Below are 21,742 nucleotides of genomic sequence, written 5' to 3' on the forward strand. Positions count from 1 at the left end.
ACAAAATTACTTTTATAATTATGGAAAAGGAATTTGATAAAAATAAAGTAACCTTATTTTGCTCACCTTAAACATGACATTAATTTCTTCTCCCACTGGATCAGAATTCACCATTGTGACCTTTAAGGGCACAGCATTAGAACTGAAGAAGGAACACGACTACAAATACAACACATTAAGTATTAGAAATATAACAATGGAATAAAAATGGGTGTAAGATTTATTTTTGCCCTAGGCATTTCTCCTTTCACTTGTTTCTCTGAATTATGGCAAATGAAGTAACACAGGAGACTTGCTTTTTAGATAATCTGGCAGATAAGAGACATATAAAAATACTTTCTGAAACTTAAACATAGCATATATGAGTAAAAGATCATCTACTACTTTTTGAGCAGAAAAGCAAAATCTTAAAAACTTGAGACAGCCCTTGGCATGGGCTAGGTTGGAATATCATCCCATATACCATAAGGTTATAAGATCAATACCTGGTCAGGACACATACCTAGGTTGTGGGTTCTTATTCCCAGCCGGGGTGCATGCAGGAGGCAACCAATCCATGTTTCTCTCTCACATTGATCTCTCTATATATCTCTCTCTCTCTCTTTCTCAACATATCTTCGGGTGAGGATTAAAAATAATAATAACTTAAGACAAAAACTTAAACTTATTGTTAAAAGTTTGAGCTTTAAAAGTTTGAGGATTATCTCTCATCACTGATGTTTCTATCTCTCTCTCCCTCTCTGAAATCAATCCTATATAATAAAAGCCTAATACGTGAAGTGTCCGACCATTCGTTCGACTGGTTGACCAGTTGCTATGACGCACACTGACCACCAGGGGGCAGACGCTCCGACCGGTAGGTTAGCTTGCTGCTGGGGTCTGGCCAATTGGGACTGGGCGAGACGGGCCGGACATGCCCTGGAGCTTTCCCATGGACCCTCCCTGGCTGGCCAACCGCCTGTGGTCCCTTCCCTGGCCCCGATAGTGCACTGGTGGGGTCCCTTGGCCAGGCTTGTGACCTCTCGCAATCCGGGACCTCTTGGGGGATGTCTGAAAGCTGGTTTGGGGCCAATCCCCGCAGGCCAGGGCGAGGAACCCTACCAGTGCATGAATCTGTGCACCTGTGCACTGGGCCTCTAGTAAAAATATATCTTATAAAAAAAAGACAGTGAGACCAACTTAAAGGTAAACAATAAAACAAAACCAAAGGGGAAAATATCATCGTTCTGTCTCCAAAAGACATAATTATACAAGTCAGGCATCCACTATTAAATTTCAATGAAGAGTAGCCATGTCAACTAAAACAAAAAAATTCAAATCTGAAACTTCACTAAGGATAGCTGTACCTTGGCCTTTCAAAACCACAAATTCTAATGAATGAATTAATTGGCTGCTTTTGCTGAACCCATGGTAGAGAAAACCCACTATCTGTATTACTATTAGCCCCGTTCAAAATACAATTACTCAATTTTGACCACCACTGAACTTTACTTCAATTAAAAAAAAAAAAAGTTTTTCTTGATTTTAGAGAGAGGGAGAGGGAGAGAAAGAAACATCAATGGGCTGCCTTCTGAAGGCTCCTTACTGGGGATCTAACCTGCAACCTGGCATGTGCCCTGACCAGGAATTGAACTGGCTACCTTTGGTGCACGGGAAGACACCTAACTACCAACTGAACCACACTGACCCGGGCTTACTGAATTATTTTTTCATGGCTCTAAACAGTGCTTAAAGCCCTTGCCTGTATGGCTCAGTTGGTTGAGCATCATCCTGTCTACCGAGAGGTCTCTGGTTCGATTCCTCGTCTGGGCACATGCTCAGATTGCAGGCTTGATCCCTAGTAGGGGACATGCAGGAGGCAACCCATCAATGTCTCTCTCTTTCCCCTCTCTCCCTTCCCCTCTCTCTAAAAATCAATAAAAACATACTTTAAAAAAATAAAATGGGTTTTTAAAATCATAAAAAGTGCTATAAATCCAAGAAGAGTTTATCTGGCTACTCACAAGGAAAGGAAAAAATTGCCTATCTATGAGTGTGTAGTTTTATCATTGGAATTACAACATATGCCTCTCATGTAGCTATTATACAACTGTAAAAACATAATGTAATTTGAGGTAGTAAATAATTTTACACTAATTTCTTTCAGGAATGGTGATTAGTAAAAATGTACTGACATAAATATGGGTCTTATGCCACAGACATCCACAAACACTTATAACCAATCTATGCAGGTTTTATACTCATTTGCTTTAAGCATACCTGCCCATTTCTCTCCTTCGTACATATTATTTTGAAATGTAATATGAACTTATATAAGTATTTTGTTTGTTACCTTGATATTTAATTCTTTTGCCACAAGACGTGGATTGAGAGGGAGACGACATTTATTTCTTAGAAAAAAGGACTGTACTCGTTCCATACTCCTTTGGAGGACAACCTAGGAAAAGAGATTGATACTGTAAGTACATAATGAAAATGAAGTCCTATTTTTAAGACAACAAAATTAAGAAGCAGACCTAATTTTTAAAATGCCCATTTGTCAAACGTTTCTAAGAGGGTTAATTTTTACTATAAAAATGAAATTAGAATGGGCAAAGGTTATAAACATAGGAGGGAAAGTGTGTACGTTCATATTTAACATATTAGTTAAAAATCAGTAACAGCCAAATGAACAGAAATTAAATAAAAGGAAGATATAATTTTCATAAGATAAAAATTTTAAGATAATATCCAGTGCTGGCAACAGGGTGGGAAACAGATACTTTCAAAATATACTGGTGGGGAGGGGAGGTGTATACCAGCATCCTACCTAATAAAACAGTAATATGCAAATTGACCGTACCTTTGCTATGCCAAGCCACGCCCACCAGCCAATCAGAGCGAGTATGCAAATAAACCCGCCCAAGATGGCAGTTAATTTGCATACATAGGCGCCCTGAGCTGACCCCCTGCAACGGATTGCAGGGAGCTGGGGTCCGCTCCGGCACCAGACTAAAAGCCTCCGCTGGAGGCTTTTGGCCTGGAGCTGGAGCGGACACCCAGCTCCCCGCTTTTGATGGATGGTGGGCATGGCGGACACCCAGCTCCTCGCTCTGATTGGATGGTGGGCGTGACGAGTGGACCCCCTGCCATCGAAAGCGGGGAGCTGGGGGTTTCTTCGGCCTGGTACACCAGCAGACCCCCTGCAATTGATCACCTGGGCAGGGAGCTGGGGGTCTGCTTTCGGTCTGGGCAGGCCTGGGCAGGGGCTGAGCTGGTGATCAGAGGGAGCTGGAGAGGCCTGCCCAAGCCTAAAGCTTTAGGCCTGGGCAGGGCCCAGCCCTCCATTGGTGTGAGCTATAGAGGAAACACCTTTTCTGACTGCACATTGGCTAAGCTTCCTGTATGCCACTGGTAATATTCTTAGTAACTTGGGTAATAAGAATCCAAAAAGGTGATCTAGGGTTTTTCTACCACCCTTCTGGAGAAAAAAATGAAGGTCCGCTGCTGGAAGACTAAGAAATGTCATATCCTGCCGTAGCCGGTTTGACTCAGTGGATAATGCCTCAGCCTGCAGACAGCAGGGTCTGGGTTTGATTCTGATCAAAGGCATGTACCTAGGTTGCAGGCTCCTCCCTGGCCGGGGCCCAGATCAGGGCTCATGTAGGAGGCAACCAATCAAAGTGTTTCTCTCTTTCTTTCCCTTTCTCTTCCACATTCTCTAAAAGTCAATGGAAATATATCCTCAGGTGAGGATAAAAAATAAAGAAATCCATATCCTATGAAAGACACATCTTGAAAATGCCTAAAGAAAGTTGTCATTTTTTCTTGGTGAAGGGACTGGAGTCCGTTGATGAAAACACCTTGGTGGCTGCGGTGACTGACAGTGGCTGCAGCAGTGGGGTGATGGGGCTGGTGCCTTCCCCTGACCAGCCCAGTTGCCTCCCACAAAGGGAGGCCAGACTTCGGCTTAGGTACGCTTCCTATGGGGTGCGGGCCTAAGCCGTCAGTAGGGCATCCCCTGAGGGCTCCCAGTATGTGAGAGGGGGCAGGTTGGGCTGAGGGACCCCTGACCCCAGTGCACAAATTTCGTGCACCGGGCCCCTAGTATATATTTATATAAATTTTAGGTACAATAATCTAATAGGAACTATTAAAACTAAAAATGTACAAAGCTCTTAACTATAGTTATTTTACCTGTAGGAATATCCTATAAAGAAATACTAGCAAAGGGCAAAAACTTACACACTAAAGTGCATTGCAGGACTGTTTAAAAAAAGAAAATATATAAATAATCTACAAAGAGGAATTAATGGTTCATAATTTATGCTACAGTTACCTTGTAATATTGTGTACCCATTAAGAAACATGAAATGTAACTATTTGTGTACTGACATGAATTCTCCAAGATAAAGTAAAAAGAACAATTCACAAAAAAAGTATAATTGCTGAAAGAAATTAAAGATCTAAATAAATGGAAAGACATCCCATATTCATGAACTGAAACTAAGACTGAAGTATTTCCCAAATCAACCTACAGATTCAACACAATCCTTATCAAAATTCTAAATGCTTGTTTGCGGAAATAGACAAACTGATCCTAAAATACACATAGAATTGCTACAGACTTCCAAAGAGCTAAAACAATCTTGAAAAAGAACAAAGTTGGAGAACTCATATGTCCTGATTTCAAAACATATGACAAAGCTACAGTAATGAAAACAATATGGCATAAAACAGCCATATAGATCAATGGACCAAAATTGAGAGTTCAGAATTAAACTCATTTATCTATGGTCAACTGATTTTCAAAAGTATGCTGAGCTCATTCAATGGAAAAAGAATAGTCTTTTTAACAAATGGTGCTAGGACAACTGGACAACCACATGTAAAAGAATGAAGTTGGACCCTTATCTCATGCCATATGAGGAGTGAGTGGTCAACTGGGTACATGAAAATGTCCTGGAATCAGATTGTGGTGGTGATCGTACAACACTGAGAATGTACTAAATGTCAATGAATCATACACTTTAAGATGGTTAAATGGTGAATTTTATGTTGTGCAAAATTCACCTCAACAACAACATATACACATATTTTTGTAAAAGTACTTTTAATCCTCCCAAATTTTATATATACTTAAGTGTATATATGTGTAAATTTAAAAAATGATCAAGAAGGAAACACAGCAAACTGAAAAATAGATAATTACAAGGAGAAAATAAATCTGAAAAAGTCTTAATTTTTTTATTCTATAAACTTCTTCATTATTTGGATTTTTTTAAACATTGGCACCCAGTCATAGTTTTATTATTTTTACAGTTACGAAAGTTAAAAAACAAAATAATTGGAAAAACTCAAGAGAACAATTTTAACCAGAAAGGAATTAATAAGCATGGGAATTAAAAAGCACTGATTTTCTTATTTAGGTTGTGAAATCTTTTCCTAAAGATTTTAAATTACCTTGAAACTCACCTGCCCCAAAGAGTATATTGGCTATTTATTGACAAAGAATAACAACTTCACTTAACAGCACTGTAAAGATCCTTTAATATCAGAATATTTATGTTCCCTCTTATGGGTACATACCTGTCTGGCTGATCCACTAGCCTGCTTTACTTTTTCTGCTACTCCTCCTAAAAGCTGTACAAGTTTTGTCTGCTTCAAGAGTTCTTCTCTGAGTCCTTTTCCTCCTACTGAGAGGAGAGCACCCAAAACATGTTCATACCGGGCGCCAAATTGTGCATCATGCAGGGCATCCTTGAGGAGCCTAACAGAGCAAATATTTGTCAGCCTCTTCTGAAAACTGGATGAACATCTCTCAAAAATCAATTCAACAGGCTCAATTTTAGTCATCCAGAAATTTATTTTAAGTCATACAAGCAAGTAAAAATTCATTCATTATCATAGAGCTCTAACATGCCAAATATCTTTATAATAGAGAGTTTGGGTTTTGTTGTTTTATTTCTAAGAACATAAACATTTGGCTTCTTTATAATGCCTTTATAAAACATCTGGTATCCGTAGTAAGTAGTCTAGCCATACCATTTAGACTATCAGAGTATAAATACTAGGAATGGAAATAAAGTACTAAAGAAAACGTAAATCTTACCAATATAAATTGTGTGCTATCTGTATATTTCCCAATGCCCTGGACAGAAGGAAGCGTACTAATGAACTGTTCAAATAAATTTCATATTTCAAAGCCTACACATAAAAGAAAAGTAAGGATTACTAGTGGTCAAACCCATACTACACTGTTAGGATAAAATTATAAAAAAAGAAATTATATAAAGTTTATTCTTGTTGATGAAAAATGATACTGATAAAAAATGAAACATAAATTAACTTAGGCTAAATTAATAAAGTCAATCAGAAAAGTATAGACCTGGGCATTACTTCCAATAGCTATATTTAAATGGCCAGGAAAGAAAAAGAAAAGTTTAAGTCTAATTTGTTCTGAGAATCTAAAAAGTCAAACAATTAAAAATCCAGGTACAGCCAGGCCGGTGTGGTTCAGTGGACTGAGCGCTATCCCATACACTGGTTCAATTCCTGGTCAGGGAACATGACCTGGTTGCAGGCTTAATTCCCAGTAGGAGGTGTGCAGGAGGCAGCCAATTGATGTTTCTTTCTCTCTCTTCCGTTCCTTTCTTTTCTCTCTCTAAAAATCAAAAACTTATTTTTTTAAAAATCCATACACACACACACACTGAGTTGCCAGATTATTATGATCTCTGAATGCATAACAATCTGGCCACTCAGTGTATCGGTATCTCAAATGGGTACCAAAAGATGTTGGAAGCCGCCCATTGTCCTCATTAGCAGAGAGGTGTGGACAAGGAACCCAGAAGGCTGGTCAACCTTGAAGCTCTGAAAGGTCAGAGCCAACCACCCACTGTCTAGTTGAGACAATGATAGCTAAAGCAACATCCACCTTTTAGTCTTATGTAAATTCTTGCTGATTGGCTATTATTAGAATTGCCTGCCTAAAGGATATGGGTATATACCATAGTCTTAACCTTTTGCACTCGATGTGGAGTGTGACTCAACACGGTTAGCATCGGTAGCAGCTTGTATGTATTTGAAATATAAAAAAAATCCAAATAAATAAGTTTGTATGAAAAGAAACTCCAGTTTTTTTTTGTTTGTTTTTTTTTGAAACTCCAGTTTTTTATTCTACTGCCGCGCTTTGTAAAATCTGGGGTATTTAAAAAATTAAATCCCGAGTAGAATAAAGGAATCGAGAAAAAAGCAAGCGAGTGCAAAGGGTTAATAAAAGGGATAGCAAGGCCAGAGTGGGGTGGAGTCCTTCCCCATGAGTTGGGCTCCCACATGGCCCCCAATATTTCCAAATTAATATTTTCTAGTCTCATTTGCATGCGGCCTTCTCCAGAGCCCGAATCCTGAACCTGAACCCTGAACCACGCGCGATGTGAAAGGGGTTCACTACAAAAAGTATTCTAGATTTTTGCGGGAGATCAACCACCTATTTGCCCTGAGCTTTCTATCAGCCAATGCAAAGGGGAAAACTGATCAGGTGCACGATTTATAGTATCTTTGATATCAAATAATGAGGTACTCAAGAGAAGTACACTGAGTGGCCAGATTATTATGCGTTCAGAGATCATAATAATCTGGCCACTCAGTGTGTGTGAGAGAGTGTGTGTGTATATATACATATATACATATATATAATATTCATATATAATATATACATATATATATATTATTCAAGTGGGGCAGCTGACAATAGTAGAAACAAAATTCACACTAAATCCAAATGTAATGTACCTCAACATTCCCACTACAGAAGTACTTTTTATCCAAACAGAAAAGGGAATCCCTTAGCAAGTTCCCTACTCATAAAAACTGGGGGAAGAGTAGGGAGAGTAGGAAATGGAGTAAAAAATACACCTGTACAAACTGTGGAAGAAGATCTGTCAGCTCATCATCACTAATAGCCTCCATCCAGGTCACAGCTTGGGACCTCACTTCCTGATCAGCAAATCTAGAAAAGTATCGCAAAAATCAAGATCTGACGATAACTTCTTTCTAATGAAGCTATATTTCCCGAAAACACAATCTCAATCTATTACTGACAAAGAATGCTCAAACAGCTCTTTATTCAAAAGCAATGTGTTTCTTCTTTTTTTAGGAAGGAAATCTTACCATGCTATACAAATTTTATTAGGGGACTGGTTTAGAAACTTTAAACTTATGAAAATTAATTTTGGCCCACATCATAAAATTTAACAAATTATTCTAAATTTACCTTATTCTCTCTTTAGGTCAGTTTTAAATATGACATGCTTTTTTAATAACCTCAATGAAAAGGTATGTTAGTAGAAATACACATTTACACATTTATATTGTATTGAATTGCTTTCATGTTAAAACAAAGGGAAGTATTCCTGCAACATAATACTTTACTGAAAAAATTGACAACAATAAAATAAAGCAAATAAATTCATTCATAGTTGACTTACTTCAAATCAAGAAGCTCCAATGCAGTCAGTGGGTCTAATGGAGGCCACTGCTGAAGCAATGAGTAAATTTTGGCAAGATTAACCCATTTCCAGTTTGGGGCACTTGCTAGTATTTTAGGAAGACAATTTGGATGTTTGAGGCAATAATAACGTTTCTCCCACAAAAAAGCTTTGTCTTCTTTAGAAAGTCTGCATACATAACAGAACTAGATTACTCCTCAATGATATCATAATAATAGTTACAATTTCAACAATTTAAAATGCAAAGGAGAAATTTATTCATTTTAGGGCAGCCACTTCTTGGTGGAATCATTAATACTAATTTGGGATAGAAAAACACAATGTACAATAGACACCACTAATTTACCCTAATTTGGGGAATAGAAAGAAATCATTTTGACTTAATAAAAGAGTCTTACTTATGAAAATGAAGGATAATTCAGTACAATAAGTATTTATTAAGCTCTAATCAGATGCCATGCACTAGAAATCAGAGTGGGATAAGCAAAATCCACCCTATGAGCAAGGATTTCATCCATTTTATACAAGTGAAATGAAATATCATGTAACACACAAATGCTATTATAAAATTTTAGAAGTTGATTATATAGCTCAATTGAGGAATATTTAAAAAGAGAAAGATTTGTTTTGGAGATTCTAATTTAACCTTAATAACAAATGTTTATGTGAATGAATGATTTCACTATTTTACTACCCATCCGTTTGTATATATAATACATGCACTGAAATGTGGAATACTGAAAAAATTTCAAATATTGAAAAAAAGTATACAGTGGGTCTCCCTTCTTTTAATTCCCCTCCCAGAAGCAACTGCCTATACTTGAATATTCTTCCAGAGTCCACTTGTATAGAAGCATATACATAGGTGTAGGTAGATCTTTTTTCTTCAATGGTAACATACTATATACACTATTCTGTTCCTTGCTTTCTTCATTTAACATATCTGACATATTAGTACATAGCTATAACTTCATTTTTAATAGTTACATGATACTCTGTAGGATAAATGTACCATAATTTGACCCCCATTGATGGGACATTCCCTATCAGTTTTATAATAATTAAAATGCATACTGCAATGAGCATCCTTGTCTCCATAAGTAAATACAAAAGCGTTTCTTTCCTCTAAGATATATAACTAACTGGAAATGGAATTGGTAGGTCACAGACTATACACATTGTGACCTTAATAGATTTTGCCAAATTGCTCCAAAAGCTCTTGAGAATTCCGCCAACAATATAATAATCCCTTTTCTGTATCTTCATCAACACTTTCTATGATGGGACATTTTTATTTTCAACAATCTGATATGTGTATGAAATGGTATCTTGTATTAATTTACATTTCCTTGATTAAATTTAAATTTAAACCTCTCCACATACTGAGAAGTTGACATTTTTTAGATGTTTAAAAAGACACTGTATTTCTTTTCTAAAGAATTACCTATTAATATTCTTTGTCTAATTTACTACTGAGTTGTTTGTTTTTCTACTGGTATGAAAAGATTCTTAATACATTTAAGAAAATTAACCTAGCCCTGGTCAGTGTGGCTCAATTGGTTGGGCATAGTTCTGCATACCAAAAGATTGCCAGTTCGATTCCTGGTCAAGGGCACATGCCCAGGTTGTGGAGGCAGTGGATTGTTGTTACTCTCTCATATCGATGTTTCTCTCTCCCTCTCTCTCTAAAAAACAATAAACTATTCTTTTCAAAAAAGAAAAGAAAATTAATCTACTGCTATTTACTGTAAATACAGGTACCTATCTGTTGTTTACCTTTTGATCATGTAAAAAGTTTGACTTGTACAAATTTCTGGTTTGATGTAATCATGTAGTCTTTTTATATAATTAAAAACAGATATAGAAATCTTTCCACACCAAAAATACTGCTAAATCATGAACTAAATCGGGACACTTTATAAATCATTAACTTGAGCTTTACATTGTAAGAGATAACCAGGCAAAACAGAATCAAAGGAGCATACCCAAGTGATGAGTCTTTGTGAAGAATATCAAGAAGTTTCCCTTTTATATCATTTCCTAATGTTTCTAAGTTGTGTTGCTGTATAATACTTCGGTCAACTTGAGGAGTGGTATAAATGATATCAAATGTTGGAGAAGGAAAATCAACCTTAAAAATTTAATAGAAGTTGATCAAATTACAGCTGAATAGGACACATATATATTTACCACATTAACTTATTTGTCTTTGAAAAAATTGTTTTTTCTTAGCCATCAGGGTGAATTTTAGATTGTGTATTAAATCAATGTCCTTTTGCTGAAAGTGATTACCATTGTTGGTAATTCTCAATAGCACATATATTGCTTGGGATGGGTACAAGAGCATATTTTACTGTTTCTCAGAAATAGGAAATGATTTATTGACACTTAAATTTAAAATAGACCCTAAGTTGAAACAAGATTGATTAGGCTTCTTTAATAACAACCCAAACCATGGTATACATACACTTTTTATAAAGAAATTTAAATTGAAACCTCTCTATATATCAAGAAGTAGCATTATCCTCTAAAGTCAACAAACATATCATCTGGTGAGGATTAAAAAAAAAAAGTACCATTACCTGTAACACTATTCTTTCCATCACATATCCTTTTTTGGGGATTGTTCCAGGCATAGGAGTTATATGTGACGAAGTCCAAAGATATAGAAGCTTAGTTCCACATGTTAAAAACCTACACAATGTAAACAGAAGAATACTGTGGTTTTCATTTTAAAAATTAAAAACTCACAACACATAGTAATGAATTTGAAATGTTAGTATTCAAACATTTTTTAATCATCTTCTATATTAAAAAATGTTCTCTTTAAAAACATACCAGGAAGAGTCACTTTCCATAGTGTACTAATCTTTAGGTAAATGAGTTAAAGTGTGGGGATTAGAACAAAGAAAGAGAGAATGAACATATCTAAGGAGGAATTGAGGATAAAACAGAACATACTGTCCCCAAAACAATTCTATAAATAGGAGGATACTCTTTGAAGATCATCTACAAAGGAAATTTGGATTACAGAGCCGTGCCCTGACTTTTATCATAAGAACAAAAACATATGCCAAAAAACCAGTACCTACTTTGTGACAGCACCAAACATTTGAGAATTTTTATCGGTTCCCTTCAACAAACTTTACCTCTAAAGAGCCAGACAGTAAATACTCTGAGTTTTCTGGGCAATGGTTTTTTTTTTTTTTTTTAATATGTTTTATTGATTTTTTACAGAGAGGAAGGGAGAGGAAGGGAGAGCTAGAAATATTGATGAGAAACATCGACCAGCTGCCTCCTGCACACCACCTACCAGGGATGTGCCCGCAACCAAAGTACATGCCCTTGACCGGAATCGAACCTGGGACCTTTCAGTCCACAGGCCGACGCTCTATCCACTAAGCCAAACCGGTTTCGGCACAATCTTTGTTGCAGAGATTCAACTCTGCTATTATAGTGCAAGGTAGCTATGAACGACATTTAAATAAACATGTGCAGTGTATTCTAACAATATTACATTTACAAAAAGCAGGCAGTAGGCTGTAGTATGCTGACATTTGCCTGAGACAACCAGTTTATGGCAATGAAGATACTGACGTATCTTTACACAGAAGAAATATCTTAAAGCTAACATGAGATATATATATAAAAGCAGAAAATTACAAACTTCATTAAAATGTTCATTTTATTAAAATAGCAAATATCCTTTCCAAAGCTAGACTCTAGTCCTAATGTTTTCTCTTACAGGTTAACCTTTAAATCTTTGACACATTATATTCTGTCTCTTTTAGAACCACTCTCATCCCCAACTAGGTTAAGGTAAAATTGCTATCACATTATTTCATCTGTAGATACTTTTATAAATCTCAAAATGATAAACAGTTTTATTTTAAAATAAGTATAATCTTTGAGTGGTGGGCACATGGTGCAATATACAGATCTTATAACACAGAAACTCACACCTGAAACCTGTATGTTCGTGTTGACCAATGTTACTCCAATAAATTTATAAAATAAGTACAATACTATTACCACTCCTATAATAATTAACAATAACTACTTAAAATAATCAGCTATCTAGTATTCAAATTTCCCGGACTGTCTCAAAGTTCTTTTTATAGTTGGTTTGTTCGAGTAAGAATCCAAGCAAGATCCAACACTTGCATGTGGTTGATATGTCTTTTGAAATATCTTTTAATTCAAGAGTCAACAAAACTTCAGCCTATCACCTGGTCTCATTAATAAACTTTTATTATAACAAAGCCACACATTCACTTACATACTGTCTATCACTGCTTTTGCCTTTGTGACAGAGACCACATGACCTTCAAAGCCTAAATTACTTCTATCTGGTCCCCTTTACAGAAAAAGTTTGCCAATTCTTGTTTTAATCTATACATTCTTCCTTATCTTTTCCCCCCTGCTGTTTGTTGAAGAAACCAGGTCTTTTGTTCTGAGTATTTTCCTTATCCTGAATTTTACTAATTGCATTACTCGGGTCATTTACCATGTTCCTTTATTTCCTATATTTTCTGTAGCACTGGCCAGTTTATCTCAATGGTTAGAGCACTGGCTCACAGACCAAAGAGCTCAGGGTTTCATTCCTAGCCTGGTGGGGGTGCGAACAGGAGGCAACCAATTGAAGCGTCTCTCTCTCACGTTGATGTTTCACTCTCTCTCCCTTCTACGCTGTCTAAAAACCAATGGAAAAAATATCCTCAGGTGAGGATAAAAAAAAAGTAGTAGTTAGATCTAGAGAGGTTTGACCTGATTCAGGTGTAGTTATCTGGCAAGAATACTTAATACTCTATAGGTGGTATTGTATACTACTTTCTATTGCCTCAAATAAAGAGACACACATGCTTGGTTTATTTTTCTTTCTGTGGGGTTAATATAATCAGTTTATTTAGATGTTTTCAGTCTAAATCATTCATTATAAAGTTCCAGAAAAGCTAATCACTTAATGGTTTTAAGCAGGCATTCATATTTACTACTTAAATCAATGGTTCTCAACCAAGAGTGATTTTTGTCCCCAGTATACATTTGGCAATGCCTGGAGACATTTTCGGTTGTCAACTGGGGTGCTATTGGCATCTAATGGGCAGAAGCCAAGGATGCTGCCAAACATCCTACAATGCACAGGACAATCTCCCACAACAAACAATTATCTGGCCCAAAATATCAGTAGTGCCGAGAATGACCTAAATCTAACCCTGACCTAAATTATTTCAGTAAGAGTTGCAAAATTGTGATATTCTACCATTCCCTTTGCAATAATTAGCTGAAAAGTTTCTATAAAGCACATTCTCACATCAATTATTTTGTAACCCTGAGATATAACTGTAAAGGAAGGGCAAGTTAAATGCTTGATTCTGTTTACTTAAAAATTAGTTAAGAACTCATTTGTTACTGAGGCTGACCGAAATGCCTCTAAGTCACTTGGCTTCCATGATAATGACTTCATCAGGTTGAATGCAAGTTGCACCTTAACACAAATTACTTAAAAATAATTTCAAGACCAGGATTTCTGATTACCATACTATAGTACATTAACTGAACTAAATAACTGACACTTTGTTTCGGTGTATATATTAACGTAAAATCCTCTTCCCTCTTAATTTCTGAGTATTTTTTTAATGTTAAGTACTAACACTACCTAGACTAACTATACTGCTTGGCAAAGTCTCAAACTTAATGCCATCTGCTTACTGCTTTAATATACTAACATGCATTATCGGCTCACCAAAATTTTACCATGTATTGTATGAAACATATCTCAAACTTCATTTTTTTTTTTTCCATTTAGGAAGACTTTTGATGATCTCATGAAACATACTGTTACTTAAAACATAATTAAAATTGTCAGCTGAAAAGTCAGGTCGATTACACTATTCCTACTGACTGTTAGTAGACAAAGCTTAAAAGGAATTCCTTTCCCCTAAGTTTTTGTACCCATGTAGAACCTTTGGTGATTAAAGGTCAGGGGCCCATAGCAGTAAGGATAGATCAGTTAGGTAGACAGGGAAAGAAAAGGGAATAATGTTCAGCAGTAAACTCCCTGAAATTTTAGAAGTATGGAATAGGGATGAGAAGAGGAAAGTGGAATTGTTTTAGTAATAGCAAGGATACCGAAAAGACCATAGTATCTATACTAATAAGAGAGAAATATGGTAATTGACCATCATTCCACGACGCCCACAGCCAATCAGGATAGAATATGCAAATGAGTGGGACAAAGATGGTGGCAGCCATGGAGCCAGCTGAAGCGGGCAGGGGGCTTGGGTCGCTCCCGACGACGACGGAGGAAGCCAAACTTCCCGCCTGCCTGGGCTGGCTGTTGTAGGAGGGTCCTGTGAGCGGCGGCCACAGGGCAGGCTGGCACGACTGGGAGGCTTGGGTCACCCAGGCCAGTGGCCAAGGGACGGGCCTGCAAACGGCCCTCAGCCCCTCACCCAGGCTGGCCATGCCACCACTGGGGTGAGGGTGCCCGCTAGGGGGCATGGCCAGCCTGCAAGCCTGCAAACAGCCATCAGCCCCTCACCTAGGCTGGCCAGGCACCCCAGCGGGGACCCCCACCTGAAGGGGGTGTGGCCAGCCTGAAAACAGTCCTCAGCCCCTCACCCAGGCTGCCCCCCCCAGTGGCAAACTGCCCCAGCCCCTCACCCAGGCCAGCACCATCCCCAGTGGGGACCCCCACACCAATGGGGGCATGGCCGGCCTGCAAACCCTTGCCCTGCCCCCCAAGGGAACCCTCACCCTGATCCGGGACACCCTTCAGGGCAAACCAGCCAGCCCCCACCCATGTACCAGGCCTCTATCTATACTAATAAAAGGGTAATATGCTAATTAGACTGAGAGACCTTCCAGGAGACCTTCCAGATGTTCTTCTGGACAAAGCCATGGTGGCAGGACCAAGGTAGAGGTGGTCAGGGACCAAGAGGGGAGGGCAGTTGTGGGTGATCAGGCCAATGGGGGGGGGGGGCCGCTGGGGATGATCAGGCCAGCAGGGGGGGCAGGGCAGTTGGGGGTGACCAGGCCGGCAGGGGGGGCCAGTTGGGGGTGAGCAGGCCATCAGTGGGGGTTGGTTAGGGGTGATCAGGCCAGCAGGGGGTGGGGCAGTTGGGGGTGAGCAGGCTGGCGGGGGGGGGGGGGGGGGTAGTTGGGGGTGAGCAGGCCCGTGGGGAGGGCAGGTGGGAGCGAGCAGGCTGGCGGGAGGGTAGTTGGGGGCGAGGCCGGCAGGCAGAGTGGTTAGGGGCAATCAGACAGGCAGTCAGGTGAGCAGTTAGGAGCCAGCAGTCCTGGATTGCGAGAGGGATGTCCAACTGCCGGTTTAGGCCTGATCCCACAGGAATCGGGCCTAAACCGGCAGTCGGACATCCCCCGAGGGGGTCCCAGATTGGAGAAGATGCAGGCCAGACTGAAGGACACCGCCCCTCCTGCCCCGCCCCGTGCATGAATTTCGTGCACCGGGCCACTAGTTATGTTAATAATACAGTGTTTGCATAAAATGACAGTGAACTGATTGCCGCTTTTCTCCTAACCAATGAGTGACAAATAATCCTTTGAATACCCATACAGATATAATCAAACCACAGTAGAATAACTTTGGTTTCCTCTGATCTGACCTCCTTTTATCACATTGAAAAAATTGAGGCAGCTCATTATCTCATGTTTGTTATTATTCCCCATCCTGTTCTCTAGCCAATTTTGAGACTGCAGATGTGTCTGCAGTAACTCACCATCACAACTCAGTAACACTTACCGTTTAAAATCAAAAAGAGGTAAAGAAACTTTGCCCAAAGCTTCTGGCCCCTTTCTCTGCTTATTAGAATCAGGGGAACTTCCACTGCTCTGATTTAAAATTCCAAAAAGAGTAAGGTGAAGAAGTGATTCTAATGGCAATTGTGATATCTGGATGGGAAAAATAATTCTATGGGGGGAAAAGGTATTAATAGAAAAAAACAAATTAGGTTGAACATGAAGATTAACTCTTTAATGAAACTAATAATTTTAGGTATTTTATTTGATGTATCAAATAATCTTTAATTCTGAGTCTCTTTTACTTAAGTAGCAAGCTTCGCCAACATATACTATATAAAAATCTTGAACAAATTTTATTAAAATTTCAAATATATAGCATTTATTTCTTCAAAAATTGGTTAGCACCTTTACTCAAGACTTGCAATGCTAATTTCTAGGCAAAATAGTTAAGTCATTTTTATTTCCTTTAGGAAAAAGCAGATAAATATTTATTGAGTATTTCTGATTCAGGATATATGTGTGCACCCATATACATACACAAACAGACATATGTAGATGTTTACCAGTATTTTTGGTGTTTTATTTTTTAGTCTAAAAGGACACATAAGATCAGTTGTGGTCACTATGAGGAGCCATGACATGGTTAAGTGTTGAAAAGAAAGTGACACTTTTCACCTATATGCATTTTGTTTTATATGATTAGTTGCACAGACATGTGTTATTTTTATAATTAAAAAAATAAAAGAATAGGAAAACATTTAATAAATGCAGAATAAAAAATAGAAAACTCTGCAATGGCCTATCTGCCTAAGTAATAAAAAGCATTTCCTTAAGCAATATTTAAAAAATATTAACAGTGCAAATATCATCTTATACATGGACTCAAGATAATTTTATCTGTTAACCAAAAACAAGGCTTCATATACAGTGTTACAGAATAAATACTAAACTAAGCAATGTTATAACATACCTAACACCTTTCTAGAATTACTCATAAATTTATGTTTTTAACTTGACCAAGTCTAGGAAGAATGGCGTATTTCTACAATTTAACAGCATGTAGATTTGAAAGAGTATTTCAGATTTTTGAAATCAGAATTTCAGTCTACTCTATAGAATAATATCTAGAAGAGACTTTAAGATGTCAGTAAGCATTTTATGGATTTTAATGAAAATTGAAATAAAATAAAAACTAGGATGCATACATGGAAAAAAAGTAAACAAGTTATACTAAAAAAAATAAAAAGCTAGAAATTTCACTTACAGTTCATCCCATTTAATAAGATAGAAGAAATTCTTATAAGTGCCAACCTTCTTTGATTGAATAGGTTTAAAAAGGTCTTTTCCATTGTGAGACAGGGAACATACCAAATAGTATTTTTCATAACTGAGAAAAAAAAAGTTTAATTTCATTTTACTTGATAATACAGATCAAGTTAACTGATATATATATATATCATTAGCCATCCTTCCTAAAAATGACTATTATCTGAAATAATTTGGTCATCATTCATTTGAACTTATAAAATAATCTGAAATTTAACTACTACAAATTCTGTAAAATAGAGAGAGGCATAGCAAAGTGTATACAGAAGGGAACATGTATTCCTAGCTGCCAGTCTAAGGGGGCAAAATGATACCAGCTGGAGAATTTATCTAAATGTTGTGCTCAGTTAGTTATAAGCTTTAGATTTTAGTTGAATGATACTGAGCAATTCTTCATTTCTAGATAGATTCTAGGAAGACAGACACTAACATTATCGTCCCTAGGTGCCATTTTCCTTGGCTAAGGCACTGAAATAGAGTCAGTTAAGCATATGAATAGTGCATTGGTCTGACTTGCACTGAGTCAGTCTTTATTACGAGGCTTCCATCAATGGGGACAGACGCTGTTATATTCTCGAATTACATAGCAACAATTTAGCTCTTAATCGCCACAAGTAGCTGGTTACATATAATCAGGCAATCTTGTAGAACAGAAGTCTTAGGTTCAATAAAACTACTGTACTAGTATTCTAACTTACTGGTAGGCTTACACATTAACCATTTTGTTAATATACATATTATATTATAAACATAACATTTTAAAGATATGTTTTTATTGATTTTATAGAGAGAGGAAGAGAGAGAGAGAGAGAGAGAGAGAGAGAGAGGAAGAGAGAAACATCGATGAGAGAGAAACACTGATTGGCTACTTCCTCCATGTCCCCTACTGGGGATCGAGCTCACAACCCAGGCATGTGCCCTGACCAGGAACTGAACCAGTGACCTCTTGATGCATGGGACAATGCTCAATCAACTGAGGCACACTGGCCAGGGCTATAAATATTTTTTAAATCTAATCTCATTGGTTCACAAAACATCCCTAGCTAATGATTTGATTGCTTTTCTCAACCTCATACCACTTGTCCCTCTTTATTTCAGCAGTTTATTAAATTTATTTCTATCTTAATTATCATTGTCTTTTTCTGTATTGTCTTCTACTAAGTATTTGTTCTCTTTAATAGTGTCCCTAAATTTATTTGTGTGTGTATGGAAGATATGGAGGGTATTATCCCTGTAACTAGTTAAAAGAATGAAATACCTTCAGACAGCAGTAGTATCCATTTATTTTTTTTTAAGTATTTATTTTATTGATTGATTTTGAGAGAGAGAAACATTGATTTATTGTTTCACCTACTTATGATTAATTCTTGTATGTGCCCTGACTAGAGATCAAACCTAAAACTTTGGCATATCGGGATGATGCTCTAACCAGCCATGGCAGTACCCACTTAAATGCAAGTTCCAGGAGGGCAGAGTTTGCAGGCCTTTTTCCTGTGCATCTCTAGTAGCACGAAGAACATTGCCCACAGATGGCGCTCAGTATATATTTCTTGAATGAATTAATATACCACATTCAACTTATGTTATTTTTTATATTTCATTTTTTTAATTTTATATGAAGCTCAACTTAAGCAGAATTTATGTTTGGTATCTCTTTACTAGGCTTTACCTTATTTTAAAGAATTAGGCTATTATGAAACGATTTAATTTTAAATATTCAGTTCAGACTTTTCAGTTTATTAGTCATTTGCAAATAAATTAAAGTCAGCAAACTTTATGGCATTGACAAAAAATCAGAAAGGAAAAACCTAAATTAAAAATTATAGAAGAGCCCTGGCCAGTGTGCTCAATTAATTGGAATATCATCCCACACACCCATTCCCGGTGAGGGCACACACTTGGGTTGCAGGCTCGATCTGCAGTCAGGGCATGTACGGGAGGCAACCCATTGATGTTTCTCTCTCACATCAATGTCTGCCCCGCCACCTTTCCCTTCCCTCTAAAAATCAATGAGTATGTCCTCAAGTGAGATAAAAACAAAAAATTTGAAGAAATCTGCTCTTGCAGACTTCAAAGTCTAGCAATCAATAAACTACTAAATCTAGTCCCATTACACTGTTCCAAATTACCCTGGTTCTAAAGGAAAGGCAAAAGAATTCCAATCATAAGTTAGACCAATTTATTAATCTACATTTGCCCTAGTAAGTTTAAACATTTTCTTGCCTTTTTTTTTTTTTTGCATGTAGCGGGAGTGATATTTTTTACTGGAATAGCTTCAAAAATCCCTGTAATTTTTATAAAATCCACTGAGGTATCTGGTGGTTCTTTTTTCATCCATGTAAATACCAAGATGACAGTAGATGCTGACATTTTACAAGACTCCAATAATTTCTAGGTAAAGCTGTACATATATTCTTTTAAACAGTTACTTACTTTGATACCCAGTTACTTGAAATTCCATGTGCAGCAAAAATAGTAAACTGGAGCTGTTCTGTTGCAGTCCATGCTTCCTTGATGTTCCTGTTACTTTGAGCCCAGTCCAAAGAACTCCTACCAGAATTTCCATGGAGTCTCAGAAGATCATAAATTGCTGCAGTTAACTGATCCATGCTTACTTGAACAGGATTTTCAGGATTCAGTGAACCTAGATGTAAAGAAATTATTAATATAATTCTCTGAAAAAGCAATAATTATTGCTAGAATGTAAAGAACTTAAAGACATACATACCCCTAGTTGAACTCTTATTAGGGTCTCCCTTTCCAGAAGTCACCTGCATACACATACAAATTAGTAAAACAATTGCCTATGACATAACATAATATGTTTACCGTTCACTTCAATACATTAAATGCTACATTAAAGAAACCTTTCCCAGGGGGGAACCTCCCAAAAATGTCTGCAGAGTTAATAAATCAAAAAAGTAAAATCTCCCAACCAAATAACAGATAATTTTTGGTATCAAGAAAATCATAGTATAATTTTATTAACCAATGTCACCCAATAAATTCAATAAGAAAGAAATTCAGAGTAACTGGAAATTACTGCAAAATATATAAACTCAACAAAATCTGCCTCATTAAACTAGATTAAAATTTGAAACCCAAAGTGATAAATATTCTAATACAGCATTTTATTTTCCATTAGTTGCTCTATTATTAGCATGATGAGAATAGCCTTAAAGAAACTAGAACTTGCTTGGCCAGCATGGCTCAGTGGTCATGAGCATTCAACCAATGAAAAAAGAGGTCACAATTCGATTCCCAGTCAAGGCACATGCCCAGGTTTCGGGTTCAATCCCCAGTGGGGGCATGCTGGAGGCAGCCAATCAATGATTCTCTCTTATCATTGACGTTTCTATCTCTCTCTTCCTCTCCCTTCCTCTCTGAAATGAATTAAAAAATATATATTTTAAAAATATAAAAAAGAAAACTAGAACTCTATTGTGTCTCAAAATAGCTCTTATAATTATTTAAATTGAGCTCTCATCATACTCTTTGCTCCTTTACTCATTAATATAACAAATAGAAACCTCAAACATTAGGACCATGGTAGTTGATCACCTCCAAGTGATTTCATATATATTTTAAAACAAGCACATAAGAAAATTTGGATATACCCCAATTTCTGTATACCATATGGACAAGCTCTCTAAGAATAAATGGATTGAGCTATCTCCTAGATATCTGTTGAGGGGCATACTATCAACATAACTTTTAACTATCAACATAACTTATTGTGTCTTGCAATCCACTTTCTCTCATCCTTCCAGTAAAAGCTATGAGCATCCCTATGAACAGAAAGAGGCTGGGGAGAGCTTTTACTAAAAGCAACAGTGTGCTATCAAAAGAGGGCTCCTAACCTGGTTTCCACTGAGGTAGTAAGTCACTATTATTGAGACATTTGAGTCTTCTCAACAAGAAGGAGATATAGTCCAAAATAGGACTCCCCCTATTGGCAGTCATAAACATTCCATTCAAAGGGAGAAATGGTACCATCTCGGTCCTTCATGCCAACCAAAACATTTATATGCCAGAGTTCCTGCTCTACATAAAAAAGGTTCACAGTTTTGCATCCACCTATTCTATGTCAACTCTCACAAAACTTCCAAGGCAGCCCATCTCCTCTTAGGAATTCCCTACCTTACCAGGTAAGTCACCCAATCAAG

The 21,742-nt window shown here is 37.3% G+C and overlaps 1 protein-coding gene across 1 annotated transcript in view; it reads right to left on the reverse strand.

Annotated features, from left to right (window-relative positions):
• PIK3C2A (phosphatidylinositol-4-phosphate 3-kinase catalytic subunit type 2 alpha) overlaps nucleotides 1-21,742 on the reverse strand; it is a 92,636-nt gene that overhangs the window by 18,840 nt on the left and 52,054 nt on the right. The window contains exons 10-21 of the mRNA XM_008150990.3: nucleotides 20,305-20,347; nucleotides 20,010-20,220; nucleotides 17,515-17,637; nucleotides 16,252-16,419; nucleotides 11,072-11,183; nucleotides 10,475-10,620; nucleotides 8,469-8,657; nucleotides 7,897-7,990; nucleotides 6,092-6,186; nucleotides 5,569-5,749; nucleotides 2,333-2,437; nucleotides 67-159 (exon numbers count right to left, since the gene is read on the reverse strand). Of these exons, the coding sequence (XP_008149212.2) occupies nucleotides 67-159; nucleotides 2,333-2,437; nucleotides 5,569-5,749; nucleotides 6,092-6,186; nucleotides 7,897-7,990; nucleotides 8,469-8,657; nucleotides 10,475-10,620; nucleotides 11,072-11,183; nucleotides 16,252-16,419; nucleotides 17,515-17,637; nucleotides 20,010-20,220; nucleotides 20,305-20,347 (1,560 nt within the window). The remainder of the gene's footprint in view (nucleotides 1-66; nucleotides 160-2,332; nucleotides 2,438-5,568; nucleotides 5,750-6,091; nucleotides 6,187-7,896; nucleotides 7,991-8,468; nucleotides 8,658-10,474; nucleotides 10,621-11,071; nucleotides 11,184-16,251; nucleotides 16,420-17,514; nucleotides 17,638-20,009; nucleotides 20,221-20,304; nucleotides 20,348-21,742) is intronic.

Source organism: Eptesicus fuscus, chromosome 13 (assembly GCF_027574615.1).
Source record: "Eptesicus fuscus isolate TK198812 chromosome 13, DD_ASM_mEF_20220401, whole genome shotgun sequence".
NCBI classification, from domain to species: Eukaryota; Metazoa; Chordata; class Mammalia; order Chiroptera; family Vespertilionidae; genus Eptesicus; species Eptesicus fuscus.